Below are 17,695 nucleotides of genomic sequence, written 5' to 3' on the forward strand. Positions count from 1 at the left end.
AGAGGCAGGGTTCTGCCCGGGTACTGCTACTATATTAGTGAACCAGGGGAGAAGAGTGGAAAGACCTAAGAAAAGAAGGGGGAGTGACGCATGGAGCGAGCAGTCTTCAGGCAGACTAGGAGATGGTGAAAGATTAAAGAAAACATGTATAACGAGCAAGGAATATGAGAGAAATGTGAAAGGTGCAATGCAGTGGTGATGGCAAAGGGAGGCATTGACAGATGAAGATTAAAGGACAGTGGGAGAGGGCACAGCCACGACAAAGGGAAAAGGTCGCATGTATGAGATGGTAGAAAAAGAGAAGGCTTAAAATAAGCTGCGAAAATAAAATTCATAATCCAAATGAACGCTGCTTTTTTTGTTTTTTTTCTTGTCTAGGCCAGTGAGAAATTTTATTTTCAGTTTGCAACAATGCAGGTGTGTAAAAGCTTGATCTCATTATGCATACTCTCAAGTTAAGGTCGGAATGGTATGTGGAGACATGTTCAGACACGTGTGTGGAAAGGGCCTGTTTAAGCTGGCCAGCGATTTAGTGTGTCACAAGTCAGTGGTGTTCTTGTTACCCGCCGTTAATGCATAAAGTCCTTTTTTTTTTTTTTTTGTTTCAAGGAAGCAAGCTGTTTATATCAGTGCAGATTCAATAGCAAATTTATGAGTAAGTTAGACTGGGTGTGTGCACGAGAGTGTGGATTCTCTCTAGTTTCTGTACTCCTCCTTCCTCAGCTTGCCCTGTCGTCCCTGTTTGTTCGTTCTGTCTGCCTGTTCTTTTTTGGACCAACCATTGTCGGTCCCCTTCCATGACAAATGCTGTCCTCTCCACCTCTTGGGCACAGATAATTTATGTCGAGCCTCACACGTTCATAAGTTGAGCATCGGAAGTGTTGAAACAGGAAAAAGAAGCAAAAACTGCTGCAGCCATTATGTGCTTTTAAATGTTGCAGGGAGGGATCGAGGAAAGGGTGTGAGCCAAGCCGGGTGTTATGACAAGCCCATGTGGGAGAGAAGAGATAGGATCACCCAGTTTCCGTCTCAGTCCCTTCAAGTTGTTTTCCCAGTCAGATAGAGAATGCAGCCATTGATAGAACAGCGTTCCTCGAAAGGCAACTCTGGCCAGGACTTCAGTGCAGTTGTAGTCAATTTATCCTTTGCAGGGCTGGTTTACTCCTGTACATGACATATTTACAGATGACAAACATATAAAGCTCTGGAGGTGCCATTTGGCTGCTGTTTTAGTGCAGTTGTAGTCAGCCTATTTTACCAACAACTAGCTTACTCTCCTATATGAGACCAACTTTTGTGTGGGAGACCTACTATATCAGTGGTCTCAAGCTCATTTGAGTGTGAGGGCCAAATAGCCCACACCAGAAAAGTTCAGGGCCAACATACGAAGGGAGGGGGGGAGGGAGGGAGGGGGGGGAGGGAGGGAGGGGGGGAGGTTAAAAGATTTTAAATAGAAGAGACCTCGGTGCTCCATGCATTTTATAAACTCACAGATTTCTTCAGATGCTATTTGTCTATATGACTGCTTTGGGCCCTGACCTGATTCGATAACAAAAATTATAATGACACCACCCTGCCACCGTGCTAGCATTTTTAATAGAACAAAAGAGCAAAAACGCCGTCATTCCCACTGCACAAATCACTCGGGAAGTAACCAAGCTCAACATGTCTCCAAAAAACAATCAGGTAGTTTGGCAGTTCTTGCTTTCCTGACGATTTTATTACAACACTCTGAACAAATACTTGTCTTTTAATGAGGATATTTTTTGAAGGTGCGAATCCCGAGCTCGTAGCTTTATCTTTGGCAGTTGCTCCTGCTGATCAAGAGTTCGCGCAGCCGAAATGCATCCTTCAACGAGTAACTCGAGCATGCAGCCCAGTAGCGGAATTGTACATTACAAAAAATAAAGCGAAACATAGGGCAAATGAACACTGATAAGTATAAATTATGTAAATATGTTAGAAGAGCAGAACTACCTTTCAAGTGAAAATAAATTGATGAGATGAGATGAGATTGCATGGGGCCCATGCCATTCTACCACTCAAGACATAAGAACCGGGACTCGTAGCCGGTTGCTTGCGGGCCGCATGCGGAGTGCAGGCCACGTGCTTCAGACCCTTGTACTATAACATAAAAATAAGCTTTATGCGAGTTAATCTAAATTTTGCAAAAGTGTGAGGAAAATTTTGCAAAAGTGTGAGGAAAATGAACTCCCGCCCATAACCTCCCTCGAGTCGAAGAAAGGAGCATCCAGAGACCCCGCTTTCAGGGAGAGCATGGGGGCCAGATTGGAAAAGGTGGGCCATGTTAGGAGGCAGAGGGGGAGGAATCATTGCAGGACCCCGACATACCGCCGACATGACACCCAGCAAAAACTGAGAAGGAGCTAAGCTTCTTCCGTGGGGTAATGGGCCCTTTCTAATGCCCACTGGGCACGGCCAGGTGAGGAGGAGGAGGACGCTGCTTTGCCCGGCTGGGGGTACTAAAGTCCCTCTATACTGGAAAAGTAGCGACAACCTTTGATCACGCCGCCGAGCTCAGCGGTAGGCCGGTGTGTGGCACGTGACCTTCTCCTAGCGCTCCGCCCCTTTGGCAGCCATGAAGGATCCAGCCAGCAAATCCTCCCGTGTCTCGTGTGTCCCGTCGCCAGCTGCGCCGCAAGCTACGCCGGACTCGCGTTGCGTCGGACAGATCCGGACTTGCTTAGACGTTCGGGGCAGTTTTGCTGTTGTCGTTGGTCGTGTAGCTTTTCGTTTCTTTTTGTAGCTGGACGTCCGTTTCGCATTTCGCCACGGATTGCGTTGTCGGACGGCCGGGGAAGGACGGGAGGCACTCACTTGATCGAATGACGTTTTAGCGAACGTCCACATTTCACCGAATGACACTTTAGCGAATAGTCGGACGCCGCGAAGCGGCGTTTTCGGGTGGGCCAAATGGGTTCACATTTTTGTAATGAGTTGCCGTATATATTAGTGTTGTATACATAAATTTCAGATTAGGCTTTTTTGTAATAATACTTCTGTGTACTGTCTTTGTTGTTAAAACTGGCTAGTGTGAGACCTTCTTTATAATTTTATGTTTTGCCTGTTAGATTTGTGTAGTGACTCCTTCTAATAATTTTTCACCTATTGTCTTTGTTGTGAAAAGTATATCTGAGCATGTGTATAAGTGCTTCCATTCACTGCTGTCTTGGCTATGGTAGTCTGTGGTAATTTGAAAATAAATATATGCCACATATTTTAATCTCGAGTCGGTTGCCTTTTCTCTGCAATTTTTTTTTCCCCAGTCTAGTAATGACCAAAACCAAAGTTGGATATTTTTACTTTTAGTAAATATAAAGGAGGCAAAACTTATAAACTATGATGCTATGTAATACATCATATGAATAATCTGTCACGATCTTTTCTTTTTTTTTACGTAGCTTGTGCAGATTATGTTTATTTCTGGCAAATAACTGTAAAATTCATTAAACTTAAAAAAAAGTGCTTGAAGTTACGGTAAGTAGTATGGCCAGCCGACACCCGCCGATTCGTAAGTACAGAAGGGCTTTACAGATCGGAATACAGTAGCACTGCATCAACGCCAACCGTACCCCCCTCCCCCCCCTCCCCCCAACCCCCCTCAAAAAAAAGGGAAACGAATATGAAAGCGACGAGTGACAAACTAGCCCTGCTATACATGCAGTCACCCGAATTTCGTAAGGCCCCGGTCGAAACCAGATCGACAGAAATGATCGCAATAGTCCGGCGTCCTTGGTAGCTCATGCATGTTTATCTACGGTATGATTGCTATAGCGTTTCAAGCTCTTTTTAGCGCGGAGGCAGCAGCAATCGCAATTCGCACTTGTAGTCGTTAAGCTCGTGGAAGACTGCAAGATCTAGAAATTTTCGCGATTATGTGAGGCCGAATATTATGAAGGCATTCTTACGTATTTAATCACTGACAATGACGGTGCTTACAACAATCGTGAGAACCATATCGTTCCATTGTTACTCGTGGAAATAAAGCTGTGTTCTATTTTCTATGTACTCAGTTCTGTGAGCTTTATCCGAAGGTTGAAAACGCTGCCGTCACGTCTAACTCATTCTTTCTTGGTGTTTAACACTTGCTTGGCACTATGCAATGTAAGAATGCATCAGAAACCTGCACTTTCAAATACACAACGCGAAAGATTGTGCGCTCTGAATGCGCAGAGAGGACACGGCCGTCGTCTGCTAGTTCTCCTTCTTGGTACCCCCTAGGCGGCGCGCGCGGCGCCAAAAGGAGAGAAAGAGAGAAACGTAAAGGGTGAGGAGGAGAGATGGCGCTACCTTTCCAGTATAGAGGGACCTTAGGGGGTACTACCCAACCCGGGCCCGGTGACCCTCGAGGAGGGGCATTTAGGTGGCACTCTATCCAGCTGCAGTCCCGAGCCTGATCCTTTTGCCGCACAGATCCCGCCGCAGGTCCGGAGCAGAGAAGAAAGGGTAAAAACGGTCTGCCTCGGGTTGTTTGGGGTGTCTGCGGGCCAAGATATCCTCCGCACATCCCGGAACAGTTGTTGTGTAGGGGCAGAGGGATGGGCACACAATGGGAGGGGCTTCCCCCTAACCCTTTGCGTGAACTTCACGGTGCCCCACATTTTCTCTCCTCCTAGAAGGGAGGTGGGCATGGAGTCCCTTCCCCAGAAGGGGCGGGTCGGGGATCGTTCAACTGTCCCCATGAACCCCCCCACTACCAAACCCAGGCGAGGGGGGATGTCCCGAGTAGCCCCACCCCTGCGACCCGACCCGGTTGGGCATCCAAAATGAAGGAGGAGCAAAAACAGGGCCCTTGCCCCCCTTCCTTTCTCTTTCTATCTGCCTCGTACAGGATCAGGGGGCGAACCTTCGAGAGAAAGAATCGCCCTTCCCTTTCTGTCCTTTCCACTCCTCTCCCTACAGGCCAGCTGAGGAGACACACGGATACGAGGGGGCGTAAAAATATAGTCGGCCCAAGATCACTGACCCCCAACAGTTTCTTTTTCTGGTATTTTGTCAGACCACACATGTTTCAACAAGGAGATCTAGCTGGGAAGTTTGCCTATAATCATCAGATCTTTGTTTTCTGTAAAAGCTTAAAATAGCATAGAACTATTCGATTTGAGGTACCGCTTTTACACCCTTTTAACATTTGGTGCTCAAAGTGAATTCACGTAACGTGCCACTATGTTTAAAAAAATTGTGAGTGTAGCTCTGCATAAACAGCATTATTTGCATTGGAAACGGAGCATAACAACAATGACTTATTGCATCATCTCACAGGGCACATCAAAATATTAACAATGGTTTCATCAAAACACACTGCCACGTGAAGCAGCCTCTACAAGTAGTCATGCTGCAGTGAAGGTTACATTTTGACTTGCAGTTTGTGTTCTTGGTGTAATATAGAACCATTGGGTACAATATTATTTTCTAATGCCTTGGAAATAATTGAGTCACAAAGGTAGTTGCTAATTATAAACAGACCACAGCTTTCAAAGTGGCAGATTTGGCAAGACGAAATAAAGCTTCTTTAATAACCATGACATTTTGAGTTCGACAGACCTCTCCACTAAAAGCTATTGCAAGAAAAAACAAAGGCGGTCATTTTGCAATTGCAATGTTAACAACCCTATGACTCAGTTCAAGGAATTTTGCCCGATATTGATAAAGCAAGGAGTAAATTTCCAGAAAGGCAAGATTATTAACCCATATCCACAAACATCTAGTCAGTGACTTCAACGTAGCTGGCTATGTTGAAGTATAGTATAGTATTCTGTGTATTCTGCATAGTATTTTTTGTGTGTTAAATATGCATTTTTTCTATTTAGACACTGACGTTAGGATACCTATAGACCATGCAATGAGCTGAAATTGCCACATTCTTATCAGACATTCCTGAAGTCTAGTAGGAACCTTCCAAAACCACTTCCCCACAAGTGTGTCAACTGTAACCATTAGCATCGGCGACAGAGCTCGGACGTTTCCAGCACTTGGGACTTGCATCACAACTCCTAGATAAGAGATGATAAATCCTGCAACACCCTGAGCCATTGCATCAGTAACCTTATTCTATATTCATAAAAATTATGTGGAAAATAGAATAACTTATTGGTTAACAGGAACAGATAAAGCCAAAACACTTGAACCAAGCAAAGTTTCTTCAAAGACTGACATATTAAGCAATGGCAGCTGTTGTAACCCTCTCGCCTTGCATTCCCTGGCACAAAACAATGCCAAATTTCGGACTCTTGATATCTAACCTGTTGTCCTAAAGCAGTGGTTCTCAACCACTGATGTTTTGCGGACCCTTCGTGGATCGACGGAGATGATGGAGGACCCCGTTCGTGGTGAGAGAAAGGGAAAGTTGGAGGTTAATTATGATAGTGATTTATTTAATTTATACAACTAAGGTCTAGTGTGAAGTAGACTTGTCTTATTGACATATACACGAGAAAACTCACCCGAAAATTGGAACATTTCCTCTCAATCTGAGAAAATATAAGTTTTACTGCCAGGCTTGACTGATGAGGCTGAGCTTCGCGGACCCCTCTTTAAGAACCACCGTCCTAAAGAATTACAAGGCACAAAAATGTCACGCACGAAGCATGACTAGTAGCATGTGATCCCTTATGAATACATAGAGAAATATGTCTGTACAAGAAGGGGCAATAGGCCGTGACAGTTGAATGTCAAAAATCTTCCGACTGCTAGCTGCTACAGGGTAAGCTCGATTTGTGTCCGAAATCGACAACCAAACAATAAATGTTTCGCTTAAAAAACGCATTGCCAGAAGAAGAAAAAACAACTTACTACGCGGGGAACATCTATGTCTGTCGTCTCTCGCCAACGACCCAAGAACTACGTCATATATGTCTCACGGTAAAAGCAAGCCACCTGCAGCGTCCGGTTTCAACGTAAGTACAAGGCACGTTGACTTCGTCACAGTCGGAGGTTACGGACGGAAAACACAGAGGTGACCGGACGACCTACGCCTTCGAACCCTGTGCGAATTTAAGATCGCGGGACACTAAACATTTCCCCTTTCGCGTTCACCTTGAAAAATCGAAGGGTAATAAGCCGGTCGGAGCGCCGGAGCGCTGCATTCCGGGGCGACGACAACCTTCAGGCCCGGTATAACCTTGCAAAGAGCTACCTGTCGCTCCTCGCCGGGCTCCTCCGTTCAGTCGCGAAAACGGGTGGCGAAAAGCGACTTTTTCTATTCGCCCTAACCTCGACCTAACTGCAAAGGTGAGCCGACAGCAATCCCCCCCGGTTATCCGGTGCGACAATGCAGTGGTAATATGTGGAGCGGGTATTTATAGGTCAGTGGTGGTTGCGCACTTCAGCGTAGTACGCGCGCGCTCGCGCGTTTTGGGCCGGTCTGTTTCGCAGAGCGCGTCAGCTGTCCCTTCTTACCTTGTGAACGCTGGACGGGTCCTTGGTCCACGCCTTGTACATTTCCTCGACGTACACCGACGAGCTGCCGTTGAGGAACGGCTCGGCCGCGGCGCGGGTCACATACTTTCGGACGGGCATCAGGCTGGCGCCTAGATCAAAGCCAAAGCGTCCCTTGAGCAGTCGCACGACGGCCGTGCCCGACGGTGTCTGGGCTAGGGCAGCCCTGGTGATAGGCGTCAACGTCGACATTAAGGTCCTGGCACGATCCATCGTGAATGAATGGAAAGTACACGACCTCCCGAAAAACACTTCTCCGACGACAACCTCGCGGTGCTGCTGGTGGAAAAGGTGGAAAACTTTCGACGTCAGCTCGTCACGTGGTGTTGCGATCCCAGCGACGCCAGGCGACGCCTTTTGGGATTTCGTGTCGTCGCCAGAGTGTGACCTTGTCCCTGAAAGCGTTGCCCAAAGCCTAAAAGGCTGTTGTATTTTGGGGTTTTATTGATTTTTTTAATGTTATTTGCGCAGCTCGAGCAAATTTATTGACCGACGGATTAGAATGCGTGCCTCGCATAAAACAAAACCACGTGCCTCCAACTTGCAAGTGAAAGCGCGGTTACGGTTTCGGTTCTTCTGATGGCCGAATATACTCCTTTGGCCACGAAGGATGCTCCCTCATGTAAACCGAGAGTGACATTTACGTTTCGGCCAAACGAAGTGTAAAAAGGCATCGATAAAACCTAACAATTCTTTGTCAGTGAATCTAGTGAACCCATGATGTACAGGGGGAACAGCGCACCCGCAAAACGCTGTTTTGCGGGTGCGCTGTTCCCCCTGTACATCGTGAGCAACCAACTCGCTCGAACCTCTCTGTTAACTAGTGAACCCTGCCACTCACATAAAAAGTTAATAATAATCCATATTATTTCGCTAAACATTAGCATAATTTAATTCAAGAAACTGTGACCAGAAAGCCAGAGATTTATACAGACCCCCCCCACCCTTTTTTTTTTCCAGAATTTTCTGCCCAAAGCACATACAAAGCTACATCCCCCTTCCCCACACCTCCCTACAGCCCCTCAAAACTTTGTGACCGACACCCCCCCCCCCCCCCCCCCCCCCCCCCCCCCCCCCGCCATCCGCCAGATTGAAAGTTCGGGACAAACCCCTGCAGAAAGACATTTACAAATCCTCTAAAATTGCATTAATTTTTTTTTCTTACGCAATTTAATTATTTATGCGAGACATTTCTGACAATAACCATATTCGAATGTTTCGCAAGGTTTTTCAGCAAAATTAAACTCAAAATTTCAAGGAATTTAAAATATAACAAAAATAAACAACAATAAATCTCGAAATCCCAGCGGAAAATGAACTCCAAAGAAACCTCCGAATTTCACAAAAAAACTTTTGTATCAGTCTTACGGCCGCCATTACTTCACTCAGAGAATGACCGGATGATGCCCCGAGTTTTCACATATCAATACACCTTTTTAAAGCGGAGCTGTTAAAGGGCTACTCCACCGATTTTTTCATTGTCTCCGATTTGCTTGAAATTTTGCTAAACTAACCAACAAACATCGCGAAAATAGTATCCCAAATATTAGGTCAAAATATTGTTTTTTTCGCGAAGGTATTGAATTTACAGTTTTGGTCTTCACCAGGGTGTAAGATAGACAGGTGGTGAAACGAGAGCCAAATGAGCGACCGGATTGTGTCCCCCTCGGTTTTCTCTTTTTCTGTGGCGCCATCTATGTGGAGCACCGCGAACTCTCACTCCAGGTGGGCGAACGCTGGCGACCGGTTGAACTGACGGAGAAAGTTTCTCGTGGATTTTCAATGGAGGAGTGTCGTGCTCTCAGTTTATTTTGCGCACTCTCCCATAGAGTTCCATGCAAATTCGATTCCAATTTTTTTCTTCACGCCGCAGCGCCATCTGTCGCAAATCGGGGGTACCCGCAAGCCACCCGCAAGCAGACGAGTACACAATCCGGTCACGGCGCTGCGGTAGGTTTCTATGGGCCGTTTCCCCACCTGTCTATCTTACACCCTGGTCTTCACCATGTTTTTCAAGATCGAAGTCTCTACTGGCAACAATGAAAAAGTGACGTCAGTGGAAGGCAGGGGTTCACTCTTTGGGCTGTAGATTTTGTTTTAAACTGATTCGAAGCAGTTTCATGGTGTCAAAAGAATGCTTGGGAAGCTCGCTGCGGTACCCGCGCTCCAGCACGGAACAAATGATTGGCATATTCTATTTTTTGGCTGCTTGCTGGACTGACAAGCCTGCCTGCCACCGACGTCACGGCCCTGAAAAGCGCGCGTGTATTTAAATGTTGGTTTTTGCATCATTTTCATTTGCCGATTTCGCAATAACTATTATGAATTTCGCGATTCTAAATAGCATACCGGAGAGAGTAAAGGCCGGGGAGTCAGAAAATATAGTTAGTTGAGGTAGCTCAAAAGATCGGTGGAGTACCCCTTTAAAGGGACACTGACAGGGTGTTTATGCCCGCCGAGGTTTTTAGTTGTACATGACATATGAAAGCCCAACTACCCAGAACACAATTTGCGACTCGAAATTCGGTTTCTTTCCGCCCGAAAACTGCCGATCAAGAACTGGCCGGTTCGAGTCTCGCTCACTCTCTTTTCCGTGGTCACGGGCCGTTTTCTAAGGTATCGAAGCGACCACCAAATTTAATCCAAGTCGTTGGTCACTGAAGGCAGACACTCAATATTAAAAATAGAAAAAAAAATATGAAACCCATTTTTTGTGGCTTCTAAAAAGCTGCAAATACGTTGATTGGAAAAAAATTTGCACAGAGAACCGGAAGCATTCTGTGCGTGCGTCGTTTCGCGTATCGTGGGACTCGCGGGGACGGCGATGGCAGCAGACGACGGGCGTTGGACCTCTACTTCAGAACTGTCGTTCGCGGTACCGGCGAATTCTGTCTGCCTTTAAAAGAGAAATTTGGGACTGATCAAAAGAATTGGTATGCATCCCCTACAATACGCCCGACCACCAAGCCGATTTGCACGAAGACGTCGCCGAGCCGTCGCTCCCTTCTCGTGGCTGAAGACATCGCTCGCGCAAACGTCAAGCACGACGGGTCTACTTCGGGTTGAATATGCACGCGCACGATTTCTTTACTATGTCGCCAATACGTGGTGCTTCCCGATTTCGACCCGGGAGTGCTTTTGCTGGATGAAAATCGGCAGCAAACTTTCCCACTTACAGTTCACCGGCTGCATTGTTACTAAGGGAAGAAATCACCCAACAAAAAGATGTCCGAGTAGCTCAGGAAGAAGAAGACGCCGTTGCGAACGGCCGTGGAAAAAATGCTCTCTGGTGGAAACACCGCATCGGCCACTGGCCGAGTTATTTCTAAGTCTTCGGATGGCGTCTCCAACGAATATAAGGTCATACTTCCACGTCTGCCAACCGGCAACATCGTCCTCAACTCCGTATTTCTCCACGCCGATCTGACTGCTAGGCCATACACGGCCCCGGACTTTCGAGACGCCATCAAAGATGTCATCGACCTGAAAGATGTCAAAGCCACCGGACAATTTCAGATGAGTCATGTGTGGATGGTGACCTGCGTCAACGCCCTCGCCAAAGAGAAGCTTTGCAGTCGTGGTGAGTTGGTCGTGAAAGGCAAGAAATGCCTTGTCCTTGACCCAGACACCCGGGACCTCAAGATCAAGCTTATTTGGCTTCCGGACTACCTCGAAGATAGGCGTATCATCGAAGCTCTGGCACCTTACGGCACAGTCCGTAACATCAGCCGAGAGAAGTGGCGTTGCCCCGGCATGGAGCACATGGACACCCTCAACAGGGAAGTTAACATTACCCTGCACGAAGGAATCACCACGGAGAGAATCCCATTCCTACTTAAAGTGTATGGGTGTCAATCGCTCATCCTTATTCCAGGAAGGCCCCCCTTGTGCCTCAGGTGCAACAGGGTAGGACACGTCCGCCGACAGTGCAGAACACCGCGCTGCTCGGAATGTAAACGCTACGGACACACCGCAGACGACTGCGTCACAACTTACGCAAGCAAGCTTCGCGGAACGATATCCCAGGACGAAGAGGAACGGTCTGAGCTCCTGATGGATGTCTCGGAGGTTGTCGATGCTTCCGGGCACACACCATCCGCAGAAGCCTTTAAGAGCCAAGCCGAAGGTGACCTACCAGCAGCAGTGACCGACCCCCAAACCACGGAAAACGATCCAGAACTCCTCCCTGAACCATCCCCCCCACCTGACGATGATGACGACAACTCGTCCACAACCACGGTCGTCGGGGAGGATGCTACAACAAGTGGTGACGACACCACCACCACCTTTGAGGTAGCACCAACGACCATCGGGTTGGATGCAGACGCGCTGAAGCCGCAAGATCTTTCAGAAGGACTCGGCTATCAGTCTGACACTGTTGTAGCTGATGAAGGGGCTGTCGCAAAATCGAGAAAAGATAGAAAACAGGTAGGAACCAGACACCAACCGTATCGAAAACAAAGTAGCCATAAGACGCTTGAAGAAGGTCAAGAGGGGCTTTAGCTCACCCTAATGCCCCTCACAAAATCCGCCCTGCCTTTGCATTTTTTAACGTTAAATGTAAGGGGCTTAAGGTCTAAAAGGAAACAGTACCAACTTCTAAGGCTCTTGAATCACGAGCATGTTGACATAGCCGCAATACAAGAAACGAAATTGTCATCAGATGAAGACGTGGCAGAGGCTTTAGAGCCTTTTCGGAAGGACTTCGAAATATGTGTGAGTCAGGCAGTAGGCCTTTCTGCCGGTTGTTTTCTGTTTCTTCGTAAAAAGCTTGGCTATTCGTCTGTTTCCTTGACCAGTGACCAGGAAGGGCGTCTCATTTTATGTGACCTTTCTTTAAGACAGATCAACTGGCGTTTTATTTGTATATATGCTCCTAATACGGTGAATGGAAGGGCTTCCTACTTCCAGTTTCTAGCACATTTTCTGAACACCGACAAAACAGTTGTACTAATGGGAGATTTTAATTGTGTCTGTAGCGCAGAAGACCGTGCGCTACAGCAGACACGGTATGACAAAAGCTCTGCGTTACTCATTGACATACTCCAGGAGCGCAACCTTGTAGATGTGGCATGTCGGAAAGACCAATCAATACGTTTTACCCACTTTCAAGGTGTTTCACACGCTCGTCTTGATCGAATATATGTATCAGGCGATGCATTTAATTTAATGAACAACTATAACGTTAAACCGGTGTTCTTTTCTGACCATTGTTTAGTTTCTGTTAGCTTGGGGACCAAAACCCTCCGTGTTTTTCGGCCCAAATGGGAACTGTGGAAACTTAATCTGAAGCTTTTAAAAGATGACAAGTTTTCAAAAGGAGTTTCATTAATTCTATCAGAGAGCCTTAAGAATAGTAATATGCATATCTTTGCAATATGGGACAGTTTTAAGCAAGAGGTAAAAAACTTGGCAATTGAACGCTCTACAACAATATCTTACGAAAACAAACAGGAACAGCGCGAACTCTATAAAACTCTCTCGTTATTCCATGAGATGGAAAGCATCAATCCTGGTTTTCACAACGACGACATCAATGTCACCAGAGCGCAGCTTCAAAAATTCGAGGCAGAAAGATATCGGGGAGCTGTAATACGTTCTCGCACGAAAAAGTTTTTGCTTGGCGAGCAACCCACCAAACGATCCCTGGATGATGAAAGGCGATATGCCCTATCAAAAGAAATATTAGAAATAGATAAAGAAGGCATAACTATCAAGGAGCCAACCTTGATTGTTAAAGCATTTCAAAACTACTACTTAAGCATTTTTGGCAAGGCTATTCACACAGGCAATGAAAAGGATGTAGATAACTTGTTATCATTGATGCCTGCACTTAGTGAAGATGATAAAAAGATCATAGAAGGCCCTATAACTTTAGATGAAGTCGGGGCCGCAATAGACTCTCTTCAAAATGGCAAAACACCAGGACCCGATGGGCTTAGTGGAGAGTTTTATAAGAAATACCGAGACAAACTATGTCAAGTGTTACTTGACGTTTTTCATAACTCCTATCAATGGAAGACGCTTCCACCATCTTTTTACGACTGCCATACTGTCCTAATACCCAAGACGGAAGACGTGGAACTGAGAAAAAAAGTTGAAAATTATAGACCAATATCACTTTGCAATGTAGATTACAAGATCTTTGCTAAAATATTGAATGACAGACTCCAGCTAGTAATCGAAAACCTTATTGGTGAGCACCAAACATGTGGTATAAAAGGAAGAAGTATTCAAACCAATATCCACATTGCGCGCTCGGTTCTCGAGTGTGCCTCTGACAGTAACACACAAGTTGCTTTGACACAAATTGACTTGTCAAAAGCCTTTGATCGAGTGAGCCACGCATTTTTGTTTGCACTCCTACGCCACATCAACGTAGGCGAAACAGTGTCCGAAGGCATTAACTTATGTTATCATAATAGCACTACAAGATTAATTGTGAACAACATGCTTTCCGATAAAATACACATAAAAGCTTCCGTTCGCCAAGGCTGTCCATTATCACCTCTTCTCTTCGCCATATATCTGGAACCTTTGTGTCGGAGCATATTTGCAAGTCAGAGTATTCAAGGATTTGCACTTAATAATGTTGAGGTAAAGGTACTCGCTTATGCCGATGACGTTGCCGTCTTCTGTGCTGATAAAAAGAGTGTGGAAGAGGCCATACACGTTACGGAACATTTCTGTAGTGTTACTGGAGCATCAATGAACCCGGGAAAATGTAATGGATTTTGGTATGGTTCATGGGCTACCACGCCCCGCTTTTTTGCCGGTATTGCATGGAATCGTGGTCCGCTGAAATACCTGGGAGTTCCACTCTCGCACATCAGGAGTAGCTCATCGTACTGGACGTCAATGGAAACCTCGTTGAGGAGGAAAGCCGAAGCATGGAAAGGACGTGACATGTCCATGTTCACCAGGGCAAACGTGTGCAACGTGTTCCTAGTGTCTAAGCTAATGTATGTACTTCAGGTAATGCATTGTGCGCGTAAAAACATTCAAAAATTTCATCGAATTTTCGCGACCTTTATCTGGCGTTCGTCGTGGGAGCCTCTCAAAAGGGACAACCTCTTCCTTCCCCTGGAAGCAGGTGGACTAAGTCTGTGTCATCTATTTGTTCGGCAATTAGTATCCCGGTTTTTTTTCTTTAAGAATGCCGACCATCCCTTCCTCAAAACCGTTCTTCAGTTACGACTGGCCACAAGTTTAAATTATTTAATTGTGTCCAGTGATGATTCGTTTCAGGGAAGACCTTGGGGCTTCCTAAAAGAGGTTGTGGACACGATTGAATTCTTGAAGGCACGTTTCTCATTAGAATATTTATTTAGTGTAACACGCAAGAAACTATCAGCGGCGATAATCGAAAGCATTTTTCCTATCCCGCTTTACCGAAGTCACTTTCCTGTCGATCCCCAAGATGATGTCCTTTACAGAGTAAAGAAGATGTCTGTTCCACCGTCAACCAAATCGTTCTTTTTCAAACTGCACACTTCGACCTTGCCCGTTAAAACTTGGCTTCATAGTAGAGGGATATTTGTGCCGTGGACGGTTAACTGTAGACTATGCAACAAGCCAGAAACCATAGAACACTGCTTCATTTACTGCAATGACGCCTTTTTTTTCTGGGATGTGCTTCAACGAACACTAAAGAAAGACCTCGACATCACTGATCAAACTATTCGTTTCCTTCCATTCTCAAAAGGGGAAAGTGTTCCTTACGACATATTCGTTATTTTAGGCCTCCACAGTTTGTGGAGATGTAGAATGATAGATAGAAACGCAGAAGCGCCACGCACCACAAAATCTATTTTTGTGGAGAATATGGCTCAGCTGCGCAGTGTTTACGCGGCACAGCCATCCCAGCCTGATTGGTTTCCACTGTTAGATGCCTGCATAGGTCTACCAGATTTTTGAACATTTTGCTTGTTTGCCCATTGTCAACCCCTCCGTGATTTATGTATATAGCACTGTGATACTAAGGACTTTAGATGGGTTCTGAGTGTCATTAGGTTTTGAAAGATTTGATTATCATTTGTTTAGTGTGTAATAATCTAATCAAGACATCAGCGTGAAAGAGGCCTATTGTTGACTGTATATTGAGTGTTCTCTGTAAATAGCATTTCATCTTTATATGTATATTACTATGCTCGTTTGCCTGTTTGAATGTTTTTTGGCTGATGTGCTCTCTCTTGTTCTATAACTTCCATGTAATAAAGAAAAAAAAAAAAAAAAATGTCCGAGTAGCTCAGTCGGAAAGACGTTCGCTTCACACGCGGTAGGACCGGGATCAATCCCCAATAAAACTTTCTTTTTTTTTTTTTTCAAAATTTTTTTTTATGTTTACATTTTTTTCTTTTTTATATATATATAATTATCACTGAAGAAACAAACACGAAAATAACAAACAAATGTTGTGGACGACACGTCGCTGAATTAAATGGTATGGGATCTCCTTTTTGACACCTGCGAACTCAATGTAATCACTTTCCACAAAATGCAAGAGGCATATAAATCAGGTAGCGTCCGCTTTCCGAGGTGCCCGTAACTGTTTTGCAGGAATTGCAGCCAGCCATTGGTCCCGATCCCGTTGATCTTTCGGAAACTCTGTCGCACAATGCCACTTTTTTTCGGACGCAGGACATGTGAGCCAGCTCTTCACGCAACATCTAACATCTTGGGTGTATTCTTTTCGGAGCCGATCATGGAAATTCACCACGGGGACTCACTACTCATCTCCAACTCCTCAATGTACAAAACAACTCATCTTGGACTACAGAACAGCGAGCGGAACAAACATAACTGCAAAAGAATCGCGCGGCAAACAGTTCCCACTACGCCGCGGGTCGTCTGCTACAAAAAGGAAAAGGAAGGAAAAAAAAAAAATTGCACGGTCGGGTGTAGCCACGTGACTTCCGCCACTCCACTCTCTTCTCTCCACTTCTCCGACCTCCGTCGGGTTTCGGTTTCGGTTTCGAGCAGTTGCGCCTTTTGGATTTATTAAAAAAATACGCTACTCTGTTGCAAAATATTAATTGGGTAGTCCTCCGACACCATAATGAAGCGCCTGGCGAGAAATGAAAAAAATATTTTGGGGGGTGTCAGTGTCCCTTTAAGGGCTAGTTTCCTTAGTATCGTGTCCATCAGCAAACAAATGTCGACACAAAACTCTAGAAGGCTACCGCCATCTATAAGTGATGGCAGCAACCAGGCAACTGGGTTGTCTGGTTGCCACTGTCGCTTGTAGATGGCGGCAACCTTTTTAGCCTTTCCACTCTGGTTTTCACCAGTGGAAAGGCTGAATTTCTCCAAGCGTGGTCCTCGAGGTTGTCCAAGAAGTCGTCTTAGGCATCGTCCTTGAGGTCGTCCAAGAGGTTGTCCTCGAAATCGTCCCAGAAGTCCTCCTTGAGGTCGTCCTAAAAGTCGTCATTGAGATTGTCCTAGACGTTGTCCTCGAGGTCGTCCTTGAGGCCATTCTAGACGTTGTCTAGGAGGTCGTACTAGGCGTCATCCTCGAGGCCGTCCTAGAAGTCCTACTTGAAATCGTCTAGACATCGTCCTCCAAGCGTCGTCCTTGAGGTCGTCCTACACGTCGTCCTCGAGGTCGTCTTTCAGGTTATCCTCGAGGTCATCTTTGAGGTTGTTCTCGAGGTCGTCTTTGAGGTTGTCCTCGAGGTCGTACTTGGGGTCGTCCTTGGCGTTGTCCTCAAGGCCGTCCCAGAAGTCCTACTTGAAATCGTCGTAGACATCGTCCTCCAAGCGTCGTCCTTGAGGTCGTCCTAAACGTCGTCTTTGAGGTTGTCCTCGAGGTCGTACTTGAGGTCGTCCTTGGCGTTGTCCTCGAGGTCGTCCTAGAAGTCCTACTTGAGGTTGTCCTAGATGTCGTCCTCTAGGCATTGTCCTACACGTCGTAGAGATAACAGCTTTGCTTCACGTGAAGTGGGAGGGCTCTACATTTTTTTTTTCTTTTTTAAAGAGATTGGTAAGCTTTTATACCCAACCTCGGAAGTTGTGTATAATACTGGGAAAGCCAAGGACACGAGTGCATGGTCCTTGACGGAGCCGAATTTCACAAAGGCAAATTTGGGGGACATACTTCAAAGTCGGGAGTTGTACTTTTCCCAGAAAGTACCAGAAAAAAATACTTTTAAGTACAAGTACATACTAAGATAAGGTACAAATTAAAATTTTCTAAACCCACTTAAAGTAGTACTTTAAGCACAATGTACTTAAAGAA

The 17,695-nt window shown here is 45.8% G+C and overlaps 2 protein-coding genes across 3 annotated transcripts in view; one reads left to right on the top strand and one right to left on the bottom strand.

The window, feature by feature from the left end:
- Positions 1-7,777, bottom strand: part of LOC8028018 (2-oxoglutarate dehydrogenase, mitochondrial) — a 95,185-nt gene extending 87,408 nt beyond the window's left edge. Inside the window, exon 1 of one of the 2 annotated variants that reach the window (XM_029968527.3) lies at positions 7,420-7,777. In XM_029968527.3, coding sequence (XP_029824387.1) covers positions 7,420-7,671 — 252 coding nt within the window. In that variant the 5' untranslated portion in view covers positions 7,672-7,777. The remainder of the gene's footprint in view (positions 1-7,419) is intronic. The other variant, XM_029968528.4, reaches the window with a different exon arrangement.
- A 3,038-nt stretch (positions 7,778-10,815) lies between these two features.
- Positions 10,816-11,961, top strand: LOC115319525 (the record flags this gene model as incomplete). Its single annotated transcript, XM_040213331.3, has 1 exon — positions 10,816-11,961. A coding segment is annotated over one exon (1,146 nt), but the record flags the coding sequence as incomplete, so codon positions are not given.
- Positions 11,962-17,695: the final 5,734 nt, after the last annotated feature.

The sequence above is a fragment of the Ixodes scapularis genome, unplaced genomic scaffold (assembly GCF_016920785.2).
Source record: "Ixodes scapularis isolate PalLabHiFi unplaced genomic scaffold, ASM1692078v2 PGA_scaffold3__209_contigs__length_174095766, whole genome shotgun sequence".
Taxonomy (NCBI): Eukaryota; Metazoa; Arthropoda; class Arachnida; order Ixodida; family Ixodidae; genus Ixodes; species Ixodes scapularis.